The sequence below is a fragment of the Nothobranchius furzeri genome, chromosome 15 (assembly GCF_043380555.1).
Source record: "Nothobranchius furzeri strain GRZ-AD chromosome 15, NfurGRZ-RIMD1, whole genome shotgun sequence".
Classification (NCBI taxonomy): Eukaryota; Metazoa; Chordata; class Actinopteri; order Cyprinodontiformes; family Nothobranchiidae; genus Nothobranchius; species Nothobranchius furzeri.
The window spans coordinates 26,055,608-26,076,181 of record NC_091755.1 but is presented as its reverse complement, the minus strand read 5'-3'; the positions used below and the strand labels follow the sequence as shown (position 1 = coordinate 26,076,181).

General features: G+C 41.1%; 1 protein-coding gene across 1 annotated transcript; it reads right to left on the bottom strand.

Annotated features, from left to right (window-relative positions):
• Window positions 1–2,464: 2,464 nt before the first annotated feature.
• Window positions 2,465–19,680, bottom strand: nr1d4a (nuclear receptor subfamily 1, group D, member 4a). Its single transcript, XM_015967909.3, has 8 exons — window positions 19,229–19,680; window positions 6,604–6,912; window positions 6,436–6,524; window positions 6,208–6,352; window positions 3,504–4,078; window positions 3,228–3,413; window positions 2,899–3,109; window positions 2,465–2,790 (listed from the first exon to the last, which is right to left on the bottom strand). The coding sequence occupies exons 1-8, from the start codon at window positions 19,248–19,250 to the stop codon at window positions 2,594–2,596; spliced, it is 1,734 nt and encodes a 577-aa protein (XP_015823395.3). The 5' UTR covers window positions 19,251–19,680; the 3' UTR covers window positions 2,465–2,593.
• Between the last annotated feature and the right edge of the window lie 894 nt (window positions 19,681–20,574).

Here is a 20,574-nt window from a genome sequence, read left to right as displayed (position 1 = left end):
AAAATACTTTATTTGAAATACTATGCATGATATTTTTAAATGCAGGACATTATCAAATTCAAGTTTTATGTTTTCCCGAGACATCCTTGACTTGACATTATGCAGCACACTGACTGCAGGGAAATACAAAAATAGTTATGCAAGAATTATGATAAACTTAGTAGATGCTGTTTTACACACGTTGCAAAGAATTTGAACCTTAATGAGTTCAGTCCTATTGCACAGAGAAGTATACATTTATAAATATGTAGTTAAATGTCCTCAGCTAATCCACAATGCTGCAGCTAGAGTTCTGATGAAAATTACAGAGATCAAATCTCTTCTGTTTTAGTTTCCCTACATTGGCTGCTTGTTAAATTCACAATGGATTTTAAGATCCTCCATCTCACATACGAAGCTTTTAATAATCAGTCTCCATCATCGCAGCACATTCTCACAACCGAAGCGTCGAGAAATGATGCTGAGTGACCAAAAGTTTGTTTCCGATGAGTTGGGAGCCCCATTGCGTTGCTAGACAACGCACTGTGCCAGAGCGTTGTTTTCCGACTGCCACGGTAAAGCGGAGATTTCACCGAAATGTGACCTTTACCCTCTTGCTATTTAACCTGCCCCATACCGCCATCCTAACCTTAACCCTCTTGTGCATGCAAAACTTTGATTCTAGTTGTAACGCCCCTCTCCAACATAGTTAACAGGAAGTTTGGAATGAGAAACTGGGTTAAGGTTAGGATGTGGGTGAGGGGAAGGTTAAATAGCCAGAGGTTAGAGGTTAAATGTACAGCGTGGCGTCAGTGAAGAACGCTCTGGCACTGCGCGTCGCCTCCTGATGCTTTGGGACTCCCAACTCGTTGGAAACAAACGCTTGGTCACCCAGCTTCATTTTTTGACCCTTCGGGTGTGAGAATGTGTTGCACATCAGTGATCTGAATATTCCACATTTTTCTAACGGAGCACCTCACTGCAGACGTCAGGCTCACTGGTGGTTTCCAGATTATCTAAAAGTTAAATGGGAGGCAGACCTTTTAGTCATCAGGCTCCTCTCATGTGGAACCAGCTTTAATCCATCAGACAGACACCTTGTCTACTTTTAAGACTAGGCGTGAAACCTTTTATTTATCATGGCACCTTCATCTAAATGCCAATGTTCGCAATCAGTTCAGTTTACTTCCAAAAGTCACCTAGAACTAACTAATCATATTTTAAACATTTTGTTTTAATACAAATTAAATGAGGACACAAAAACAGACTAAAACATAATTCAAACTTTATATCATTTCTATTCAGGACAAAAAACATTTACAAATGTACAAGATGTGCTCAATCAGCCATAATCAAACAAGATAGCAGTGAGAGGACCAATCAAATGAGATCTCTCACCCAAAAATATCACTTTTGTTTGTATGACAAACATTGGGGGGTGGGGGCCAAAAAGGGGCATGAGGGTTTAGTGCTGGTGATATCAGGGACTATGCTGGTAGGAAACATTATATAATAGTAGGAAGTGTACCCAAGCCATCTGTAAATCCCTGCTAATCACGCTCCTGTGCAGCACTCTCTCGGCATAGCCAGACCCCTGCAAAGTACAGGAAGGTAAATACATTCTTCTTCACATCAAAGATCATACAATGTGCCCGATTCATTAAATCTCTTCAGCAAATCTTACAAACACATTAGGGTAACAGAATATTTACAGTGAGAAAAAATAAACAAAGGAGCTTAAAAGTCTATTGTTCAGGGATCTCCTCCCCATCAGTCCATGTGTGATACAATACAGAGATACAGACAATATATTTTGTTAAATAAAAATAGAAAATACCACCAACTTGTGATCATTCTGTTTATAACCAGGTGGTTGCAGGAAGATGGTTGAGTTGGTAAGTGTGTGGATTTGTGAAAGAAAACACATAATTGTGCACAAATAACACATTAAAATATTGGTCTCATTCCTGTGCCAATACAGATGGTTGGTTTGTGAAATACAAAACTGCCTTAAATGTTTCAGGTTCCACTACATTATATACAGATTCCCTTTCTACTGAGTACAAACCTATGGAGTCAGTTATCACCAGTAGTCAATTTAAAAACTGCTTTCACCTACAACAATCCTTCAGCTGCAGCCTAATGATGACCTGAATGGAACTTTAGTCTTAATTAAATCAGATATAATCAGAAACTGAACTAAAGTTCTGTCAGAAATGGCAGTAGAAGTTCTACCTAATTCCGGTTTAACTATCGACTTCTATTCTCTGGAGCAATACCTTTAGAGATATGAGAATAATGTATGTACATTATTTTGTATGTGAATGTTTTTGTCTTACAACATTAAACTGATATTAACAATGAGTCTGAAATATGCTCTTTGTCCACATTTTTCCTTTCCAAATACATTCTTCTTATTGCACAATCCCTTGTTCCTCAAAGGAAAAGGAAGTCCTGCCCTTGGAAATAAATAAACATGTGTGTGTGTGTGTGTGTGTGTGTGTGTGTGTGTGTGTGTGTGTGTGTGTGTGTGTGTGTGTGTGTGTGTGTGTGTGTGTGTGTGTGTGTGTGTGTGTGTGTGGTTCGTTTTCCTAACCCTAACTCTGACCCTTCCCTAGGGGTCAATACGAAAGGCCAACAGTTTGTCAGAATGCATATTATTGAGGGTTCGCAGGTCGGGCAGACGCAGAAGGAGTTTGGGGAAGAGGGCGGAGTCGTCTGGACGACGGCGACTGATCAGAGAGCGAAGGGCGCGGATGAGACCTTCCTGGAGCTGCTCCACAGCTTGCATGTCTGAGATGCCTGAACGATCTGCAGAACACAGTGGGTGATCATGTTAGTGTTTCACACAGTTGGCATGTTAATCATTTTAGGACATTTTTTTTCTCTGTAGCATTTTTTTCTGGTTCCTTTTCTTACCTGCAGATACCAGCACCACAGCCATGAAGAGGGCCATCTCATCAGGCTCCAGCCCCAATGAGCCCAACTTCTCACTAAATTCAAACATTGCATCCAGCAGAGATCCCATTCCCAAGACCCGCAAGGTGGACAGGGGGTAAGTCTGACCGTTCAAGAATGTCACCGTACGCTCCTTGGCATTGAACAATGTGCAAAACCGCACCATGAGAACCTAAACATGAAAAGGAAAAAGTATAAACACAAAAATCAAATTGACCCAAAACTTTCACGTATATAGACTCACATTAAGGGTGTGTAGAAGAAAGAATCGCATATGTATTTGTGTTTACCTGGAAGGTGCCAGATTTCAGCAGCATGACTTGATCTTGCTGGCTAAGCTCCTGAAATCCAGGAATGCCCTTGGCAAACTCCACTACCTCCTTGACAGCAGGGGTGAAACACTGAGAGAAAGACTCCCAGATCTCCTGACTTGTACGTTCTGCTCCTGATACAGGACATGCATTCAGAGGACAGGCCTGGAAGGAAAAAAACCCACACCAAACCATCAAGAAAACGTTCTAAATAGGACATGTAACAATCCTTTAAATTAAGCTTCTTGCACTTACCAGCACTTTTGCTCCAGGTGCTAATTTCCACGGACAGGAAGTCTGGTTGTCGGCACCTTCTGCATTGCACAAACTGTTAGAATTGCTGGAGCTGATTCTTTGACCTGCAGCGTTTGACGGGTTGTGATTCCGATTTGTTGACACTAAACAGGAATAGTGATTGTTGTCCACTTTGTGAAATGCCTGCTGGTTGTTGTTGTAGGCAACGGGGCATGATGCTGCAGAGGCAATGGGACAAGACTGATAACTCTGAGCTAGAGTGAGGTGAGACGAGGCATGAAAGCTAGCATCCTGAGAAAAATTAGATGTGTTGTTGTTGTTGTTATTGTTAGTGATGTTGGCCCTATTGGAAGATCTCTCATGGTTGCTGCTGTTGGTGATGAAGATGTCACGGTAGGCTTTGGAAATGGTCCCGATGGCCTCTTTTGAGTTGCAATCGTCCACGCTGGTGGGGCTGTCCCTTGCTGTGGAGTCCATGTCCATGGCAGGAGACTCATTCAGGCTGTTCATGTAGCTTTGCATCTCATCAAGAAGTCGCTGCTTCTCCCTTTTTGGAATACGACCAAAACGCACAGCTGTATTGAAAATGAAAGCAGGGAGGAAAACATTGATTTCCAGATAGACTTTCATAAAATGTCATTCACAAAGACTGGAATAAACAGATAAAAGGCAACTGTTAAAGTCAGATCATTTTATTTATGTACACATATATTAATAAAAATGTTGAAAATGTTCAAGGAGATCATGAAAGTTGGGAGCTGAACCCCCTCCCTTTCCTCATCCTTCTCCCCATCCTCCTTCTCAAAGTACCCATCAGCTGGAGAGGCTATTTATAGACCCCCTGCTGCCATCTGCCTCATTCTCCCCTCTATCCACCCCTGTCTCCTTCCTCCAGCGCTTCCTCCCTCCTTTTTGTAAGTAGGGCAGTGGGGCAATTCGAGGATGATGTCAATGGCACTGAGGTTGTGGGAGAGAAGATGAGAGGTTGGCTTGAGGTGCAAAAACAAGTCGATGAGGCAGAGATGATAACATGAAAGGGCTGAAACCAGTGTTGAGACATATTAGGTGTATGTGTGTGTCTGGAGATGAAGTTAGATAAGGCCACGAAAAAGTTGATGCAGCTTTGAAGACGTCTGCAGGTGAAGCAAACTGTGCTCATGATCTAAAACATGCAGGAAATGTGTTGAAATCAGGCTGCAGCGCCAGGTATGTCAGCTCAATTTTTCTTAGTCCAGCAGGTGGCGGCCTGCCAGTCTGAAAATGCAAATGCAGTATTCTGGACACAGGGGGCAGAGGGCAGGGGCGGAGGGTGTTTGTGGCAATCTGAGTGACATTTCATTAACCTTGCAGAGAGTCATTTTAGCACATAGTGGCTCAAGAAAATGATTAAAAATATGAAAAAGTTGCACAGTATGACTTTAAGGTGAGCCGTTTTAAAAGGTACACTTAAAGCAAATATGTCATAATCTTGCTTTTGCCTGCAGAAACTTCTGATGTGGCTGCACATATTAGCGTGGTGTGAAATGAATCCCTTTCATCATGCAAGGAGGCAAATGCAGACTAATGAGCTGTTGTTCTAAAAATGATGCTCCACTTAGAGGAAGAAAAGTGTTCCATTTTGCCAACAGGCTCAGATATTTGCCTATTGCAGAGCCTACCTCTCGCAGCTGCCTGGTGTGAAATCAGTGTGTACTTTTTATTGTGGGCTGCAGGCAGTTGCATGTGGTTTTCCTGTTTTTGCACTGATTGAAACATAGTAAATAGGGGTTTCTAGGTTGTGGTCCCCTACATTTTCAACCCCTTCAATGGTCCGCCCAGGTGTCTCCGTATCAGAGGTTGTGTTCTGCCACCTAATTTTCTCTCTGCACCAGAAGTGTCAAGCACATGCAAAAATAACACTAACCTCTTTACCAGATTAGGCAATGCAGAGTGCTGGAGGACAGCAATGAGCAGAAACCATACTGAGAGGAAGAAAACAGGCGTACAGCAAGTAGGTCACAATGTGTGAGTGGCGTGCACTATAGGGCCAATTCTGTATTGTTTTTCTAGGTCAACCAAACCGTTTCTTTAATGTGCACTGATAGGTGATCAATCAAGGCTTAGGTTTTGGAGCTAAAACCAGGAGAAAGGAGCGGCACGATGAAGATAAGTCACATTGATTATTTTTTTGCAGGCTTTGCTTAATTGCCGCCCTGTTTCTTATTAACTGCAGGAAAATGCTCTCTGTGCATACACAAGGTAATCAAGTTAACCCTGTTCCATTTCCCAAAATAATTCTTGTGTTTGCTGCAGTTTTCAGATGATAGATAGCTTCAGGGACTTCAAGGCTCCTTTTCTCATAAATCACTGTCCGAGGAGGGAGATGTAAGAGAGCTGAGGGAACATGGTGGGTACATAAAGAGGGAGGAGCCTGATAATAAAGGTAACAGTGTGGGAAGATGCTGCAAAGGTCAACAGAAAGACAAGTAACTTAAGGGAGTGATGCAGAGCCAGATGGTTATCGGTGTCAGGGCACTGCCAAAGTAGGTGCAGGCCCGCTGTAATAGGAAAGTGAGTGAGCTACTGGCTCGATGACCCCCCACAAGCCTCCATGCAACACATTTTTCACACAGACCTACATTTTATCACGCCATCTCCACACCCATTTGGCTTACCAGAACTGCACAAGCATTCCTATCATTTAAAAGAAGCCATGATGTCTCACCATCTCTTGACATGCCCACTGAGAGGCATTTCTTGAAGCGGCAGTGCTGGCACCGGTTGCGGTTCATGCGCATGATCAGACAGTTCTCATTCTTCACGCACATCTTGTAGTTGATGTTCTGCTGGATGCTACGGCGGAAAAAACCCTGAAACATGCAGAAATAAACATGTCAAATAAAACAGGCGCATCTGAATGAACATATTTTTGTGTCTCATAACTGAATCCCACCTTGCAGCCCTCACATGCATGCACTCCATAGTGGAAACCAGATGCAATGTCTCCACAAACTTTGCAAAGCAGGACCATTCCACCTGTTTCTGAGGAGGGAAATCAGACAGTTAGACAACATAAAGGAAAAACTGGATGATTGTTTATTAGAGGGAGGAAAATACTAACTTGTGAAAGTTCCAGTGAAGCCACAGGGCCTCTTTCCTGCAATGGGATGTGCATATGACTGCTGTGGAGTGGCTGCTGCTGTAGGGGGGCTGTAGACTTCTGGGAACTGGAACACCAGTTTGGAGGTTGGAGTATTGGACCCACTTGTCCTGCCCTGTTTCAGGACCCCAATCTCAGTAAAGGTAACCTCTTCTGGAGAAGAAGGCTGGGAGTGTGAGGAAGGGGACTGTGTCTGGTACCCGCTTGAGGGGCTGCCGGGACTTGGACTGGAACTGCCAGAAGATCCTGCATACAGGATGACTCCTCCACCTGAAATGAAATAACAGAGCGCATTAGGGCTCAAGTCTGAAATTATTCAAGTAATTTTAATTCAGTTCTGACTTATACTGACATGTACCATGCAGTGGAAATGTATTTCCTCCTAACAGATATCTATGTATGTTTCAGGTTAGTGCACACATTTCTCTTTCAGACAAAATAACCAAATTAAATCTAAAATACATTTACAAATGATGATTTCATTCATTAAGAGGACAAAGCTGTGTTATTTTCTCCTTTTCTGTGATTACCCGCATAACCAGCCACACACAGGCCTGATATCTCAAAAAGCTGCACGTTGTGTCATGTTCTAAAGAAATTCAGGAACAAAATAAGCCAGAATGCCTCAAGCACTGCAAGCTAGTTGAAGTTAAAATATTGTGATTCAGCAAAAGACAGGGCAAAGTTGGCCTCTATCCAAGTTTTAAGCCCAAAATAGCTGCAAATTAAAAAGAATATAAAGAAATGCTTCATGTTTGGGGAAAACATTCTGTGGACTGATGAGAAAAAGCTTCTTTTTTTTTTTTTGGAAGGTGTTTGTCACGTTACAGTGGGTGTGAAAATAACATCAAGTTAAACACTGTGGTGGTAGTGTGATGATCTATTTTTGGACCTGGACCACTCGTTTTAACTGATGAAACATGAATTCTGCTCCCTGTTCTGAAAAATAATGTTTGACATTTGACCTTAAATATGCTGTTTATGCCCAGAATCTCAGTTAAAGAGCAAGTCACCCCCTACCAGAGTCTAACTCCACTCCCACTTCATGTTTGAAAAATGCAACACATGCTGTTGCCAGGCAGACCGAGAGGGCGGAGCCGCTAACAAATACACACACACACAGGCTCACGACAGCGTTGTGACATCATAATGTACCAGTTTACATCATAGCATACCTCTTAGCCAATAGCGGTGGCAGATTTAAATTAAAATACAGTGCAGACTTTTCACCTGACAACGGCACAACACTGCCAGTTTTAGGCAGAATATTTACATTTTAATTAAGATGCACTGAAGTGCCAACTTATTGACTACACGTGTCTGCAGCACGATTAGACACTCGTTTATTTAGTTTATCAGCAAAAAAAAGTTGATTTGGGGGTGACTTGCTCTTTAAGGGGCAGCAGTTCAGGAGGTAGAGCAGGTTGTCCAGTGATCGGAGGGTTGTAGGATCGATCCCGGCAGAGAATAATGCGGTTGTGTTCTCGGGCAAGACACTTAACCCACATTGCCTGCTGGTGGTGGTCAAAGGAACCAGTGGCGCCAGTGGCCTCACCTCTGTCAGGGCAGTTGTGGCTACATTGCTCATCACCACCAGTGTGTGAATGGGTGCATAAATGGATGAATGACTAATGTAAAGCACTTTGGGTTCCTCTGACTCAGAATGGTGCTATACACGGGTTATTCCCTCAAATGTGGCTTCATTAAAACTATTCAGTAAAGAAGAGTGGGGGAGTATTCCTCCAAAGTGATGTGAGGGACTTATCACAACCATTTGTTTGCAGTTTGTTGGTCTCCAAGGTTACAATCAGTTATTAAGTTCATTGAGTCAGTTCCGCTTTCAAGTTTGCATCATTTTGAAAACTGCATTTAACCTCCCGAGACCCGAATTTTTGTGTGATGTAAAATAAAATAAAAATAAAAATATTGACGGGTTTCCTAGAAAAAAATGGAAATAAAGATATATTCAACTTAAATTTAATACAAAATGTTTGCAAATAATAAAAAAGGTCTAAGTTGAAGAGAATAAAATACTAGTGCAAGACAATGGCGCCCCAAAGTTGCTGGCCGCCCAGCAAAAGCCAGTGTTAATAAATCATATTAATTTAGACTCAAACCATGAATTGATCTTATTTATTGAAGACATAATTGTAAAACAAAATTAAAATAATGCAATTATTGAGTAAATAGATAATCTGAATCTGCGATGGACTGGCAACCTGTCCAGGGTGAACCCCGCCTGATTGCCCGTTGACCGCTGGAGATAGGCACCAGCCCCCATACCCCCCCCCCCCCCCCCCGCGCGACCCTGCGTGGACAAGCGGGTGCAGAAGATAGATGGATGGAAATAATCAGAATAAAAAAACACATTAGTTTCTGCTGCTCACCAATTAAAAAAGTCTTTATCTCTATAGTTTTTTGTGAACACAGCAACAGGCGAATTAAACAAAAAAATACATTTAAAATACATTTTGAAATAACATTTTAAATAACTTAAATATATTTTTCTGAAATGTTCGTTTTTGTAAAATTTAAGTAAAATGTTTTGGATACGAACTGTTTTATTTTATTTTATTTTATTTTTTATAAAAAAGGAGCAATGCAATACATCGCCACATGCTACACTCTTCCCAGAGTTACCACAAGGACCAATTTGGTGTGCAACCCAAACATTTCTTTGGCCCTATCTTGCCACCCCTATCAAAATGTTCTGGAGGCGCCCCTGGTACAAGAAGCCAATGTCCTCATATGTAGACACAGGGTCTCATGAGATTTACATGTGCTCAGGCTATTTTTGTCTGATATGTAAGTTTGTGTGTTGATCTGAAAACTTCAAGTGATTAAAAAGTAAAAATGTAAAAAAATCCACGTGGGGAAGATTATTTTTATTATGATGAAATTATAATTTGTTTACATGCAAAGGAGCATATGTGGTTTATCATTACAGTTGAACATCATTAATAGTAAAAGGTCATCCCTAAATTTGGATGTGACGTAATGTGAACTTTTGGGCGCAGCATCGCCTTATCGGGTGAATCTGGCGCTAAAAATACTGCAGAACTCTACAAGAGATTTTTGTGTAAATAATTCTTGTTGCATGTTGATGCATAAACCAGTACCACTAAAAAAACGTGTGTTTATGTCGATGAGCTCTGACGTTCTGCTGCAGCTCTCACATCCTCTCCTCCTAGTCAGGCGTTGCTGGATGCGCTGAGACAGACCTCACGTGTCTGCAGGGTCTGCTGCCTCCTCCACTCCAATAATAGCCTCACTCCCGTGGCACTGTGCCCAGCGTCAGCTAACAGCACGACACCTGACCGCCGCCTCACATGCATGGACTCCTGACACGGTTACTGCCCGAACCAAATCCGCAGTCTCGTGTCGAAAAACATGAAGGAAGAAGAGATGAGCTGTGTTTATCAACAAACGCAGACTGGAAAGCTCCTAGAACGTGAGGCAGCACCGAGATTCAATCAGCTGTTCGTGCGCAACCGGCACAAGGAAAAACTTCTATTTCAAAAATGCCATTCCTGAAGGAATTATGTGCAAAATCGTGAAGAACTTTTATTTGTTCAGATTAAAACTTCATGCACGAGACATTCGTCTCATGGCAGCCTGCAGTAGCGATCCCCCTGCTGCACGAGTTACGTGTTTAGCTCAGTTATTGTGATAATCCCTCCATCAGCACGTGTTAGTGGATTTGTTGACTCATGCCAGAGTCATGGCCAGGCCACAGCTTGCAGTCAGGCAGTGCCTAACCTCCCACTCCACCCCCAACACATTGCATGTCCACCTGAAGACTCACATGTTCTAGCTTTATGAATGACCCGGGGCATGGGCCAGCTGTCAACACTGTTGATTATTAATCCCTTTAACTGGCTGATTTTGAATGCACTGCAGGAAGTCTCCATAGAGTACATGAAAATCATTTGGCCGAAGTAAAAATCGTTTTTATACACCTATCACCCAATTTGTTTCAAAAGATCATGACATCAAAATCATGTGAGGTTATCACAAATGTGAATAAAATTAGATATTCGGGCAGTTTGCCAGTCCAAGTGTGTGTGTGTGTGTGTGTGTGTGTGTGTGTGTGTGTGTGTGTGTGTGTGTGTGTGTGTGTGTGTGTTGATACACCTAGGACGAAACAAATTTTGTGGAGCCCAGTTTGGGAACAAACCACAAGGAAAATGTTAGTATTGCCATCTTGGTAAATGTGCAGCTCTGGGAAATCCTTGAGCAGCATCTCAGACAGGATTCAATCTGGAGTTAGAAAAGGTTCATTACAAAACCGAATAACTTAAAGCTGTTATAGAAAGTTCGCCAAAAAATATGGCAGCATAACCCAGATTTGCAAAGCTGCGTGAAGATGCCTTGATCAATTTTATTTGTGGACACCAAACCAAAGTCAGAACATCTGGCCACAATGCATTGGGTCATGTTTGATGAGAAACAAAGCACGTCTTTGTAAACAACTCATGGTGGTGGAGAGCTTGTTTTGCAGCAGGAGGACCTGAAAAGTCAGTCATGTACACCAGCATGTTTCATGTTGGCACATTGACCCAATGCAACCGCTAACAAAAAGTCAAGGTTTGGCAATGGTTCAAAGTAAAGATGGCTGCTGGATACATTTCAATGAATTCATGCAGTGTTGTAAAGACCAGTGGGCTAAAATTGCCAAATTAGGTCACCCCCTCCAAAAAAAAAAAAAAAAAAGAAAAAAAATTAAGAGTAGTTTCAGTCTTTATTTACAAAAACACTTTCATCATGAGTGGTTTCAAATCATACAAACACATTGTTTCTGAAACAATGCAGACCATCAGACTTACGGATTTTGCCAACTGGAGCAGAAGGACATGAGTTACTTCACAGCTTCACATGCTGTCTCCCCTGATTTGTGTGTTACATCTTAATTCATATACTAAGAGTTATGTTACAGATGACAGCTTTGATTGAGTCAATCAGTCCTTCTCAGATACCCATGGAAGTATATAATCTGCCTGTGAGGCAGGCAGAGAAACGTGAGAAGCTGCACCTCCATTAAAAGCCTAGCTATCTGTTTTCTATTATTTCTTGTTTTCACTTCAGTGTTTGTTTGCACTTTGAATCTAATCGGTACAAATGCCATTGCTTCCAGAGAAGATCACATGATAACTGAGAATCATGCAACCGAGGGAGTTATTTGAGCGCATCTGCCAGCACTTGTGTTTGCAGCACAGGCCTGTTGTAAGTAGGTCAATATCACAGGAACTTGATAGAACTGTGTCTATGTGCCTCTAGCATCTTCTGGTATCATCCTCACTGCAGCGCTGATTTACACAATTAAACTGCAGAGCCATTTTTCACAAAATCTAGAACAGAAGTGAGTTTCAAAGATGGAATAAAAACACAAGCTTCAGACATGAATAGCAAACTAAGATGACTTTTAATCTGCCAGTTTCAGCATCATTTGAAGAGAGAAAAGCTGAAGCACAGTCACTCTCCTGCAGAAGAAAAAAAACACCCTAAGCGGATATGTGTGCCCTGATCTGATGAGGACGGATGCTGCAGACTCCAAATCGAGTCACATTCTGCCACACAGTCCGTCATTTAAATAAATATCAGAGCGGGGAGGGCGGTAATGAGCAAACAGCGCACCAGGCAGTGAAACGTGACCAGAAAGAGGAAGAAAGTCAATGCGTGGAGACTGACCCACTGACCAAGCTCTCCCTCTTCGCCGCCGCAGGAGGTCCAAACGGCCATGACAGCGGTGAGGCTGCAGCAGGGGAGAGGAGAGGAGAGAAGAGAGCGGGATCTCACGCGCTGCACGCGGCTTTGCGAGGGAAGCCACGTGAGGAGGATTTTGACGGAGTTTTCTACAGGGAGACACGGAAGCGCGCTCCAGCCAGGAACTATAGCTTCCACAGAGCGCGTCAGGGCATATAAGAGCCGCATTAAATGTTATAACGCGACTGGGTGAAGTCCGACTGATCAGCATCGGCGCAGCAGAAGCATGACACTCAAATCTGACGAATCACGCAAATAATGCGTTTTCTCTTATCTGCGCTCAATGAAGCTGATGTCAACAAGCTTTATTATTTAAATAAAAATGTTTCTCATAACAAGAAATGGCTCTATCAAGTGTTCTTTAAACACTATGTGATGTTGCTGGGAGCACTAGCAAAAATCAGACTGTTTTTATCATTTTGGACAGATTTGTGACACGAGGAGCTGAAAAAACAGGGAACTTCCACCACACTGTAAATTGCATTTACGCCTTTTTGTTGTCCCAACGTTTGATTTCATGTTAATATAACAAGGCTTTTGTATTGTTGTTGTTATAAATTAGAATAATTAGTTAAACACATCTCAACAACACTAAAAATGTTAAACAATAATTTTATGTCCAGTCAAATAAATTATCCAAGTCTACTTGACTTTTGAGCATTAAAATATATGTCCACTGGGTGGCGGTAAGTGGCGCAAAGTTTGTTTCGCATGTGCCTATGATAACGGAAGAAGAAGTCAACGGAGCTCTCAGCTCAGTCAAGCAGTCTTTCATGCGTGCAATGTTCTGTCCAGAAGGACTAACGACTCCATTTAGGGTTAAAACCAACTACTTTGTCCATCTAAAGGTGACACTGAACCAGTTCAACAGAGGCCCACCACTTTGGTAAGTTTTCTTTGGGTTTATGTTGAATTTGTTAGTTGTTAAATAGCATTAGCTTGATTAGTCATAGTGAAATGAATAAATAAAAGGTCTGAACCTGAAAGTAAATCGTGTATTCTAAGTTTAATGTTGAATGCAACTTAGTATATCTTATATTTGAATGTTAGAAGTAGGTAACTCGCTGTTTGTTGGTTAGCATAGCAGGGTTGGCGGGGAAATTGTTTTGGGAAATGTTTACTCGGTAACACGTTAATTAACCTTTTTTCCGAAAATGTATACTCATAAAATTAAGCTAAATGCTCAAAGCCGGGTCCACATGGGCGCATCTGTGGCGCGAAACAGCAGCGGAATCTCGCAGCATCTCAGCCGTTGTCCTCGCTAAACTCCGTACGTCACGTGACCCTCAGAGAGTAGACGCCATGCATTTACTTCACACTTTAAAACCGAATAAATTGTTTTATATAGTCAGTATTCATTTAAATAATGAAACAGAAATAATTAATCAAAATATTAGGTGATACTTGCAAGTTAGTTCTGTGAAATGTTGACCTCATTAATCATGAATTATTTACCTAAGTTTTACCTATTTCAGATTCTATTTTGAAGGTGCCCATGATGAAAAGGCCTTTTACACCGTATGAAGTGGACCTGTAAACTTGGTACTTTTTTCTGTGGAAATCGTAAGTGCATCATTGAACATTATCAAAGCAATCACAGACATTACGGCAGAACTTGCCCTTTGCCCTTCATTTACAATTACTGCTCACAGTATTTCAGATCCAAACAATCCTTGCATGTCCATCTGAGAGATCATGGACTCATTGAAAACCCTAATGGACTAATAAGCTTTAAGGTAAAATGTTTGTTGTTGTAAAATTAAAATTGTACATGTGTTGCAAGTTTGCAACAAGATTTTTTTTTTTTGTTCTTGAATGTTTCTCAGCCTGGTATTTGGAGCACCTTCGTTGTTACGAATTCTGCAAGAAAGATCCAGATCAACTGATGGCCACTGAACCCAGTGAACTGAACCACTAGCTTCCACTGTCATCCTACGCTGTCCAAGGCCGACTGGTGATTTCTCCAAAGGTGTTTCTTGTACATTGAGGTGAGTTATTGTATTTTGGCTATTTTTGTTCTTTCTTCAAATGTTTGTCACCCTAAAAGTAGTAAATGGAGCTCAACTACTTCCATGAATGGTGTCAACATTTATTCATCTCTGAGCCATTGGAAGGTACTTAATGATACAAGACAGTACTAAGAGCTCATCACAAAAACATGTTTTTGTAAGCTGAACCTTGTAAAATTTTAGCAATATTGTCCACAGACAACCTTGTAATGTAGCAAGTTGGTGAAATGATGAACATCACATTCCCCCTACGAAGAAAAGAAATAGTTGAAAATCAACCTCTTGCGGCTGAAGTCAAAGAAGGGTGGCCAGCCCTGTTCAAAGAACAGCAGGTACATTTCGATTTTTCTCTTTCACACATTTGTCAACTTTTTGTCTTTTTTAAAAAGTTGTGTAAAGTTGCAAATTTTGTTGTTGTCACCTTCAATTACAGATTGAAGCAGAGTTTGCTCGGCTGACATCTGTTGACCTGAAGAAGTCTTTCTTCAGTGGACTGGATCAGCATTTGCTAAGGTTCCTGGAGCTGTTCAAGGCCAAGAGTGGGAAATCAGCTGGACTAAGCAGGCAGCTTAAATGTCTTGATGATGACGTAAGCAAATAAATGTTCACATATTTTTGTTAGTATTAGTAATATTTCCTTTGGAGATTATTTACAGTTTTACCAGTTTTCAGTATTTAACAGTATTTTCTATTTTCTAATACAGAGAAGAAGAAAATTATGTTAACATTTTGTTGGGTTATTGTCTTTGGGTGAATAGAATTCAGTCATGCCTTTTAGGAAATCCATCAAATTTAAATTATCTTTGAAACAATCTGCCTGTGTAAATTTAGCAAAAAAAAAAAGCATGTTTCTACACAAAATTACCACAACCCCAGTAGCTTTCCTATAGTGATAGGTCAGAGTTTGAAAAACTTATCAGAAAAATTCTATTCCAAAAACTATAGTATTTAGAATTAAAAAAATGGCTAAAGGCTGCCAAATCCCCCCTCCCAATAAAACAAAAACAGAAAAACTGTCAGTCAACACAAATTCTGTAGCAGACTTCTATTGCAGTACAGGTTTGTAAGAAGAATTTGAAGTGAAAATGTCCAACTAATCAATTGAATATAGAAAACAGAATAAAAGAATCAGGATATCAATAATTTGTTATTCTCTTTCTAATTAGTTGTTTTGTCTTTGTTTTTTCTCAGTCCTCTATGCTGAGGAAGAGGTCAGTTGTTCTTCCGGTGCCTTCTGTATATTCTCAAGGATGATCCTTCAAATGCATTCAAGACTGTTCAGGTGAGCATTTGTATCAAAAATGATCTGTGAACAATTTCTTTATAAGTGAAAGTAGTGATGTGATATTAGATGTAGTTATATAAAGAAGGGTTTTAAAGCCATACTATGCAACTTTTTCACATTATTAAATCAATTTCTGGAGCCAGTATGTGCTAAAATGAACCTTTGCTGGGGTGATGAAATGTCACACAGACCCTAAAGCTTGGTTTATGCTTGACACATTTACTTTCCGCGCGGTGAAGCGGCTCGCGGTTGGAACACGCTTCACAACTCGCAGCGTTTATGGTTCGTGCGGCTCGTCTCTGCGGTGAGCCAATACTCTCCCAAACTGAACGGGGCAGCATGGAGCTCTACGGCATGCATCCAACACTAAACTGTAGTAGAAGTAGAAATGACTGTTTACAACATGGCATTTCAGCATTTTTTAACAGCGTCCGCGTCTTTTCTGACAGTGCGAGCTATTTCTCTCCAAGAATTATTAACAACAAGTTGATCACGGTGATCTCTGAGAGCTGAATCATACAAATATCTGTATTTACGAACCTCTGCAATACTAGTTCTTGCCGGTCCGCCATGTTTTTACGCGTCCGACCGTCCGCGTGGTTAGAAATTTTCCTAGGTGCGCGTTGCGGAAATTTTGGGCCGTGCGGAGATGTGGTGGAGGGGCGTGGTTGTTAAAATGACGCAACTTTTCCGCGCGGAGCCGTGCGGACACGTCAAGCATAAACCAACCTTTACCGCCCTCTGTTCTGCAGCTCTCCTCAATGAGAGGGGGGATGGGGGCGTTGCACACGTTCCGCTGCTGTTTCTCACCAGTATCAGCTGATGGAGGACTCTAGCTCCGTTGTGCCGTTCGTGTCAGCGGACACGGTCGGGGAGGGGGGCGGGGCATGACGCTTAGCCTGGCGGGTGGGCAAACAAAGCCTGCTAAGCGCTGGGGGAAACCCTGAAATATGAAAAAGTTGCAAAGTATGCCTTTAAAAGGGCAAACGCACAGCGAGGAGATACGTTTCAATTCTGCTTTGACCACAGACAGACACCAGGGGGCACTAAAAACAAGCAAAACTGCCTAGTCTCCTTTTAACAAGGTTGCCTGTAGAATTATCCAAATATTGCAAGGGGTCATAGTGAGTAATTTGCTTTATAACTTGTGTAGGCCATTGACGAGGAAGCCACATTCACTCGGGGAATGCAAGTTGGAGTTCTGCTGGTGAAAGATGGAGAGGACATCATTGCCACATCAGTCATTCTTGAGGAACAAGTGGTCCTGCCTGATGTGGAGGACATTCCTCATGCCATTGCTCTACTGATGGGTCTGCTTTTTGCCTTTAATATAGACTATCCAAAGGAACTCAGGTACACATTTGAAGTTTTTCAAAAGGTCCTGATGAACATCGGCGGAGGTCAGTGTTCCTCCCTTGTGCATGGTTTGAGAAACAGACTGTTACAAAAAACCATGTAGATTCTCCTGAAATGTCTCATCTCATGACTCATGGATGTCTGAGCTTTTTGAAAGCACTCAACGTTTCCTGTTAAACATTGTTCCAAAGGTCATATAGAAGTTTGGCACATGGTTTGGAATTCTTGTTTTGTTATTTCATCTGTTTAGGTTTATTCCATCAGAAAATATAGTCATATCAGTTCAAAGCCAATCAAATGCATAGGTTGATAAAAAGTATTGCAATAAAGAGGTCAACATAAGACCAAACGATAGATGACAAGATTAAAATGTGCACTATTTGTTTAGAACTACTATTTTGAATAGTATCATTTTGAATTTTATTTTATTGTTTTTATTTGTGCAAGGTTTTGTCAGATGCTTTAAAAGTTTATGCACTTGAATTAATGTGCGATGACTTGTCTCATTTAAGACACTAAATATGTTCTAACTATAAGACCTTGATAAGCTGCTGTGTTAATGTTTTTTTTGAGTGCAGACTGTTCTAAAACGTTTTCATTATTCATTACAAAACAAAACAGCTTCAGTAAATGTTGCAGAGCTGTAACTTCATTCCTGCTAAATAAATAAAAAAACTAGCTGAGTTGATGAACATGTTTGTATTGTTTCTGTTTTTGGAGGTGAAATTTATCACTAAATGGGTCATTTTGTGTGAAATGTACATAAATTAATCATATGAATGTTTTAAATTTCCAATATACAGTGCCCCCATCTTTTTTCGATATGGCAAATGTTTTAAATGATTTAGTTAAGTTGACTTAAACATTTTTTCCAAATGAATTGATACTTTTAAATTGAGTCAACATACATTTATGGATTACACGGACTGTACCAGTCAGTTCTCTCAATTAAAAAAACAACCCCAAACTAGTTTTGACAACGTAAAATTATTAATTGTGGTTAAAGTTAAAAAAAACTAAAAGAAGTTGAATCAACTCTTGATTATAAATTAAACTAACTTAAAAACATGTTGGTATAACAAGAGAGTTTAATTTGGGATAAAATATGGTAATGTTAAGACAACAAATTTTGTTTTTTCATTTAACTCAAAATTTTAATGCAGCCCTTTCACTCGTAATTTTAAGTTGAAACAATATGTTTTATTTTACAGTGCAGATGAGGTGTTTTGTCAGAACTTACAAGTCATTCACAGAATGCAGATGAACCAAGAGATAATATTGCGTTATTTCGAAGTATCTGCTCATTTGCTAATATGCAATAGTCCTTTTCCTGATTTTATTACAATCAATAGTCTTCATCATATTTTGAAGGCAAAATTAGTCACACAGTCATGTAAAACTTCCCTCTGATTTCAGAACAGTTTGAAAAGTAAAAAGCAGCGAAGTTGTCTGAGAAAAAAAGTTTTAAATGCGCCTGCACAGCTTTAATGGGTCATGTTCTGCTCCACTCATATCAGGTCACGATGCTTTGATGGGGTAGACGCTGGGCGCGCCCCTCACCTGCGCTGGAACGTGACGGCCGCTGTTGTAAATGATTGACCGTCAAGAGGAAAGCCGAGATCACGCGCACCTTTGGCTAACCCAGAGAAAACACTTCCTGATTATCGCGGAGAGGTCGCGCTGTTATAAACTTTTATTCGCGGCGTCATTATCATAAACTTTATTTGTGATTTTATTCTCTGACAGCCGCTCCACGTGAGCTTGTTTTCATGGAGACTGCAGGAAGTGGCCAACCTCAGCTCAACCACTGGCGGCGCGTTTTAAAGTCCATACAAGTTTGGGATAAATTGTAATAATACGTTTTTAATTTATTATTCAGTTGAAATAACAATTAAACGCGTTTGCTTATGGGTTTTACAACCAATCAAGAAACTCATGAATTAGTCAACTTGCACTAAAATTGTGTGGACTTTTTGGCACATAAAGACTGACAAGGTACCCCTAAAAACTATATTTTCAATATTCCACACATTTTTTATTAAGCATGCTCGATTGTTCCATTTAGATTAAATGGAACTTTAATAATAAATGAAAACCACGAGCGTTTTAATTGATTTCCCCATAAAAAGACACAATGCATGTAAATACATAAACACATTAAAGTTATTCTTACCTCCATCAGGGCTGTTATCCATCTCTGTCTCTGGTTGGTTCTGAAGACTTTAAAGAAACTTGAATGTTTTGGAATACCGCTAGGCAAGTCTTCTGAGTAAAAACGTGAAAAGCAGGTGCCGCGCAAAAACACCACGTCTAGATGAAAATGCGTCCAGAGCGCGCCAGCTGTAGCAGGAGTCTGTGTAGGAGGAGAATACTGATGCTGCTCTCCTCGGTGATACCTGGACACCTTTTGGCTATGCGGCTGGAGCGCACGAGGTGATGCGCGAGCAAAGACTAACTGATTGTCATAAATTCCAAGAAAGTGGACTCAGCAAATCCCTGAACATCGTGAGAATGTCAAGCATGACATACACACCCACTGATACAAACACCCACATCAATCACGTTTGCAGGTGAGTAGGAAATGTGACCGCCTTTCCGCTCGCCCTAACATGTGCGTGCGTGCGTTTGTGTGTGTGTGTGTGTTGGTGGTGGTGGTGGTGGTGGTGGGGGGGGGGGGATTTGGCTCACTCTTCTCGCAGAGTCCTTTTCTCATCCTCTCCCCCCTTCTCGCTTTTCAGCATTTTCATTGGTGGGGATCTAGAGCGGTGGGGAGCTTGATGCGCTTATTCGAGCGTGGTGTGTTCGGTACAAGCCACGCATGTGCGCTCTACATGTGCAGGGGAGAGCGCTGCCCTACTGATACACATTTTATGCAAAACACGCAGCATGTGATGCAGGGAGGGGTGGCGGTACTGGAGGCTGAGGCACATGGACTAGGCGTGGCTCACCGTGACTGCCGGCCGGCTCTGACAAGCGGAGGTGTTGCAAGTGCCGAATGTTAAACCGCAGACGCCGGAAGTAAAGATGCCACACCAACTGCGTGCTGCTTCTGCAGAATGCACCCATTATTATTTATAACGTTTTGCTGTAAATCTATAACGTAAGCTACACGTGAACGTTTCCATTTCACTCACGTCTGATAATAAATTCAACTGTCACGTGGTCTATAAAAAGCATTTGCACAGTTCAACCTGGTGCACAGCTTGTGTAAAGCGCCCCACCGTGGCTATTCAGAGCAATTACTTCTATCTATCTATCTATCTATCTATCTATCTATCTATCTATCTATCTATCTATCTATCTATCTATCTATCTATCTATCTATCTATCTATCGTCATGTTATTTGAAGTTTGACCAAATTTCGGTCCCACTGAGTCTAATTTTCTTTCTAACCATTTTGCTTATTTTTATAACATTTTGGGACAGGGCATTTAATAAATAAAAGTCCAGTTAGAATATGTAATAAGTGCTGTTCACATATGTGTTTATGTGTGTTGTTTTTACAGTTTTTCTCAGTT

Coding starts and splice junctions, on each gene's coding strand:
- nr1d4a (XM_015967909.3), bottom strand. CDS start 19,250: ATGGATAACAGCCCTGATGGAG. Junction 6,353..6,435: donor ATGCATGTGAGGGCTGCAAG/GTGGGATTCAGT, acceptor TGCATGTTTCAG/GGTTTTTTCCGCCGTAGCAT. Junction 2,791..2,898: donor TGTGGTGCTGGTATCTGCAG/GTAAGAAAAGGA, acceptor TGTGTTCTGCAG/ATCGTTCAGGCATCTCAGAC.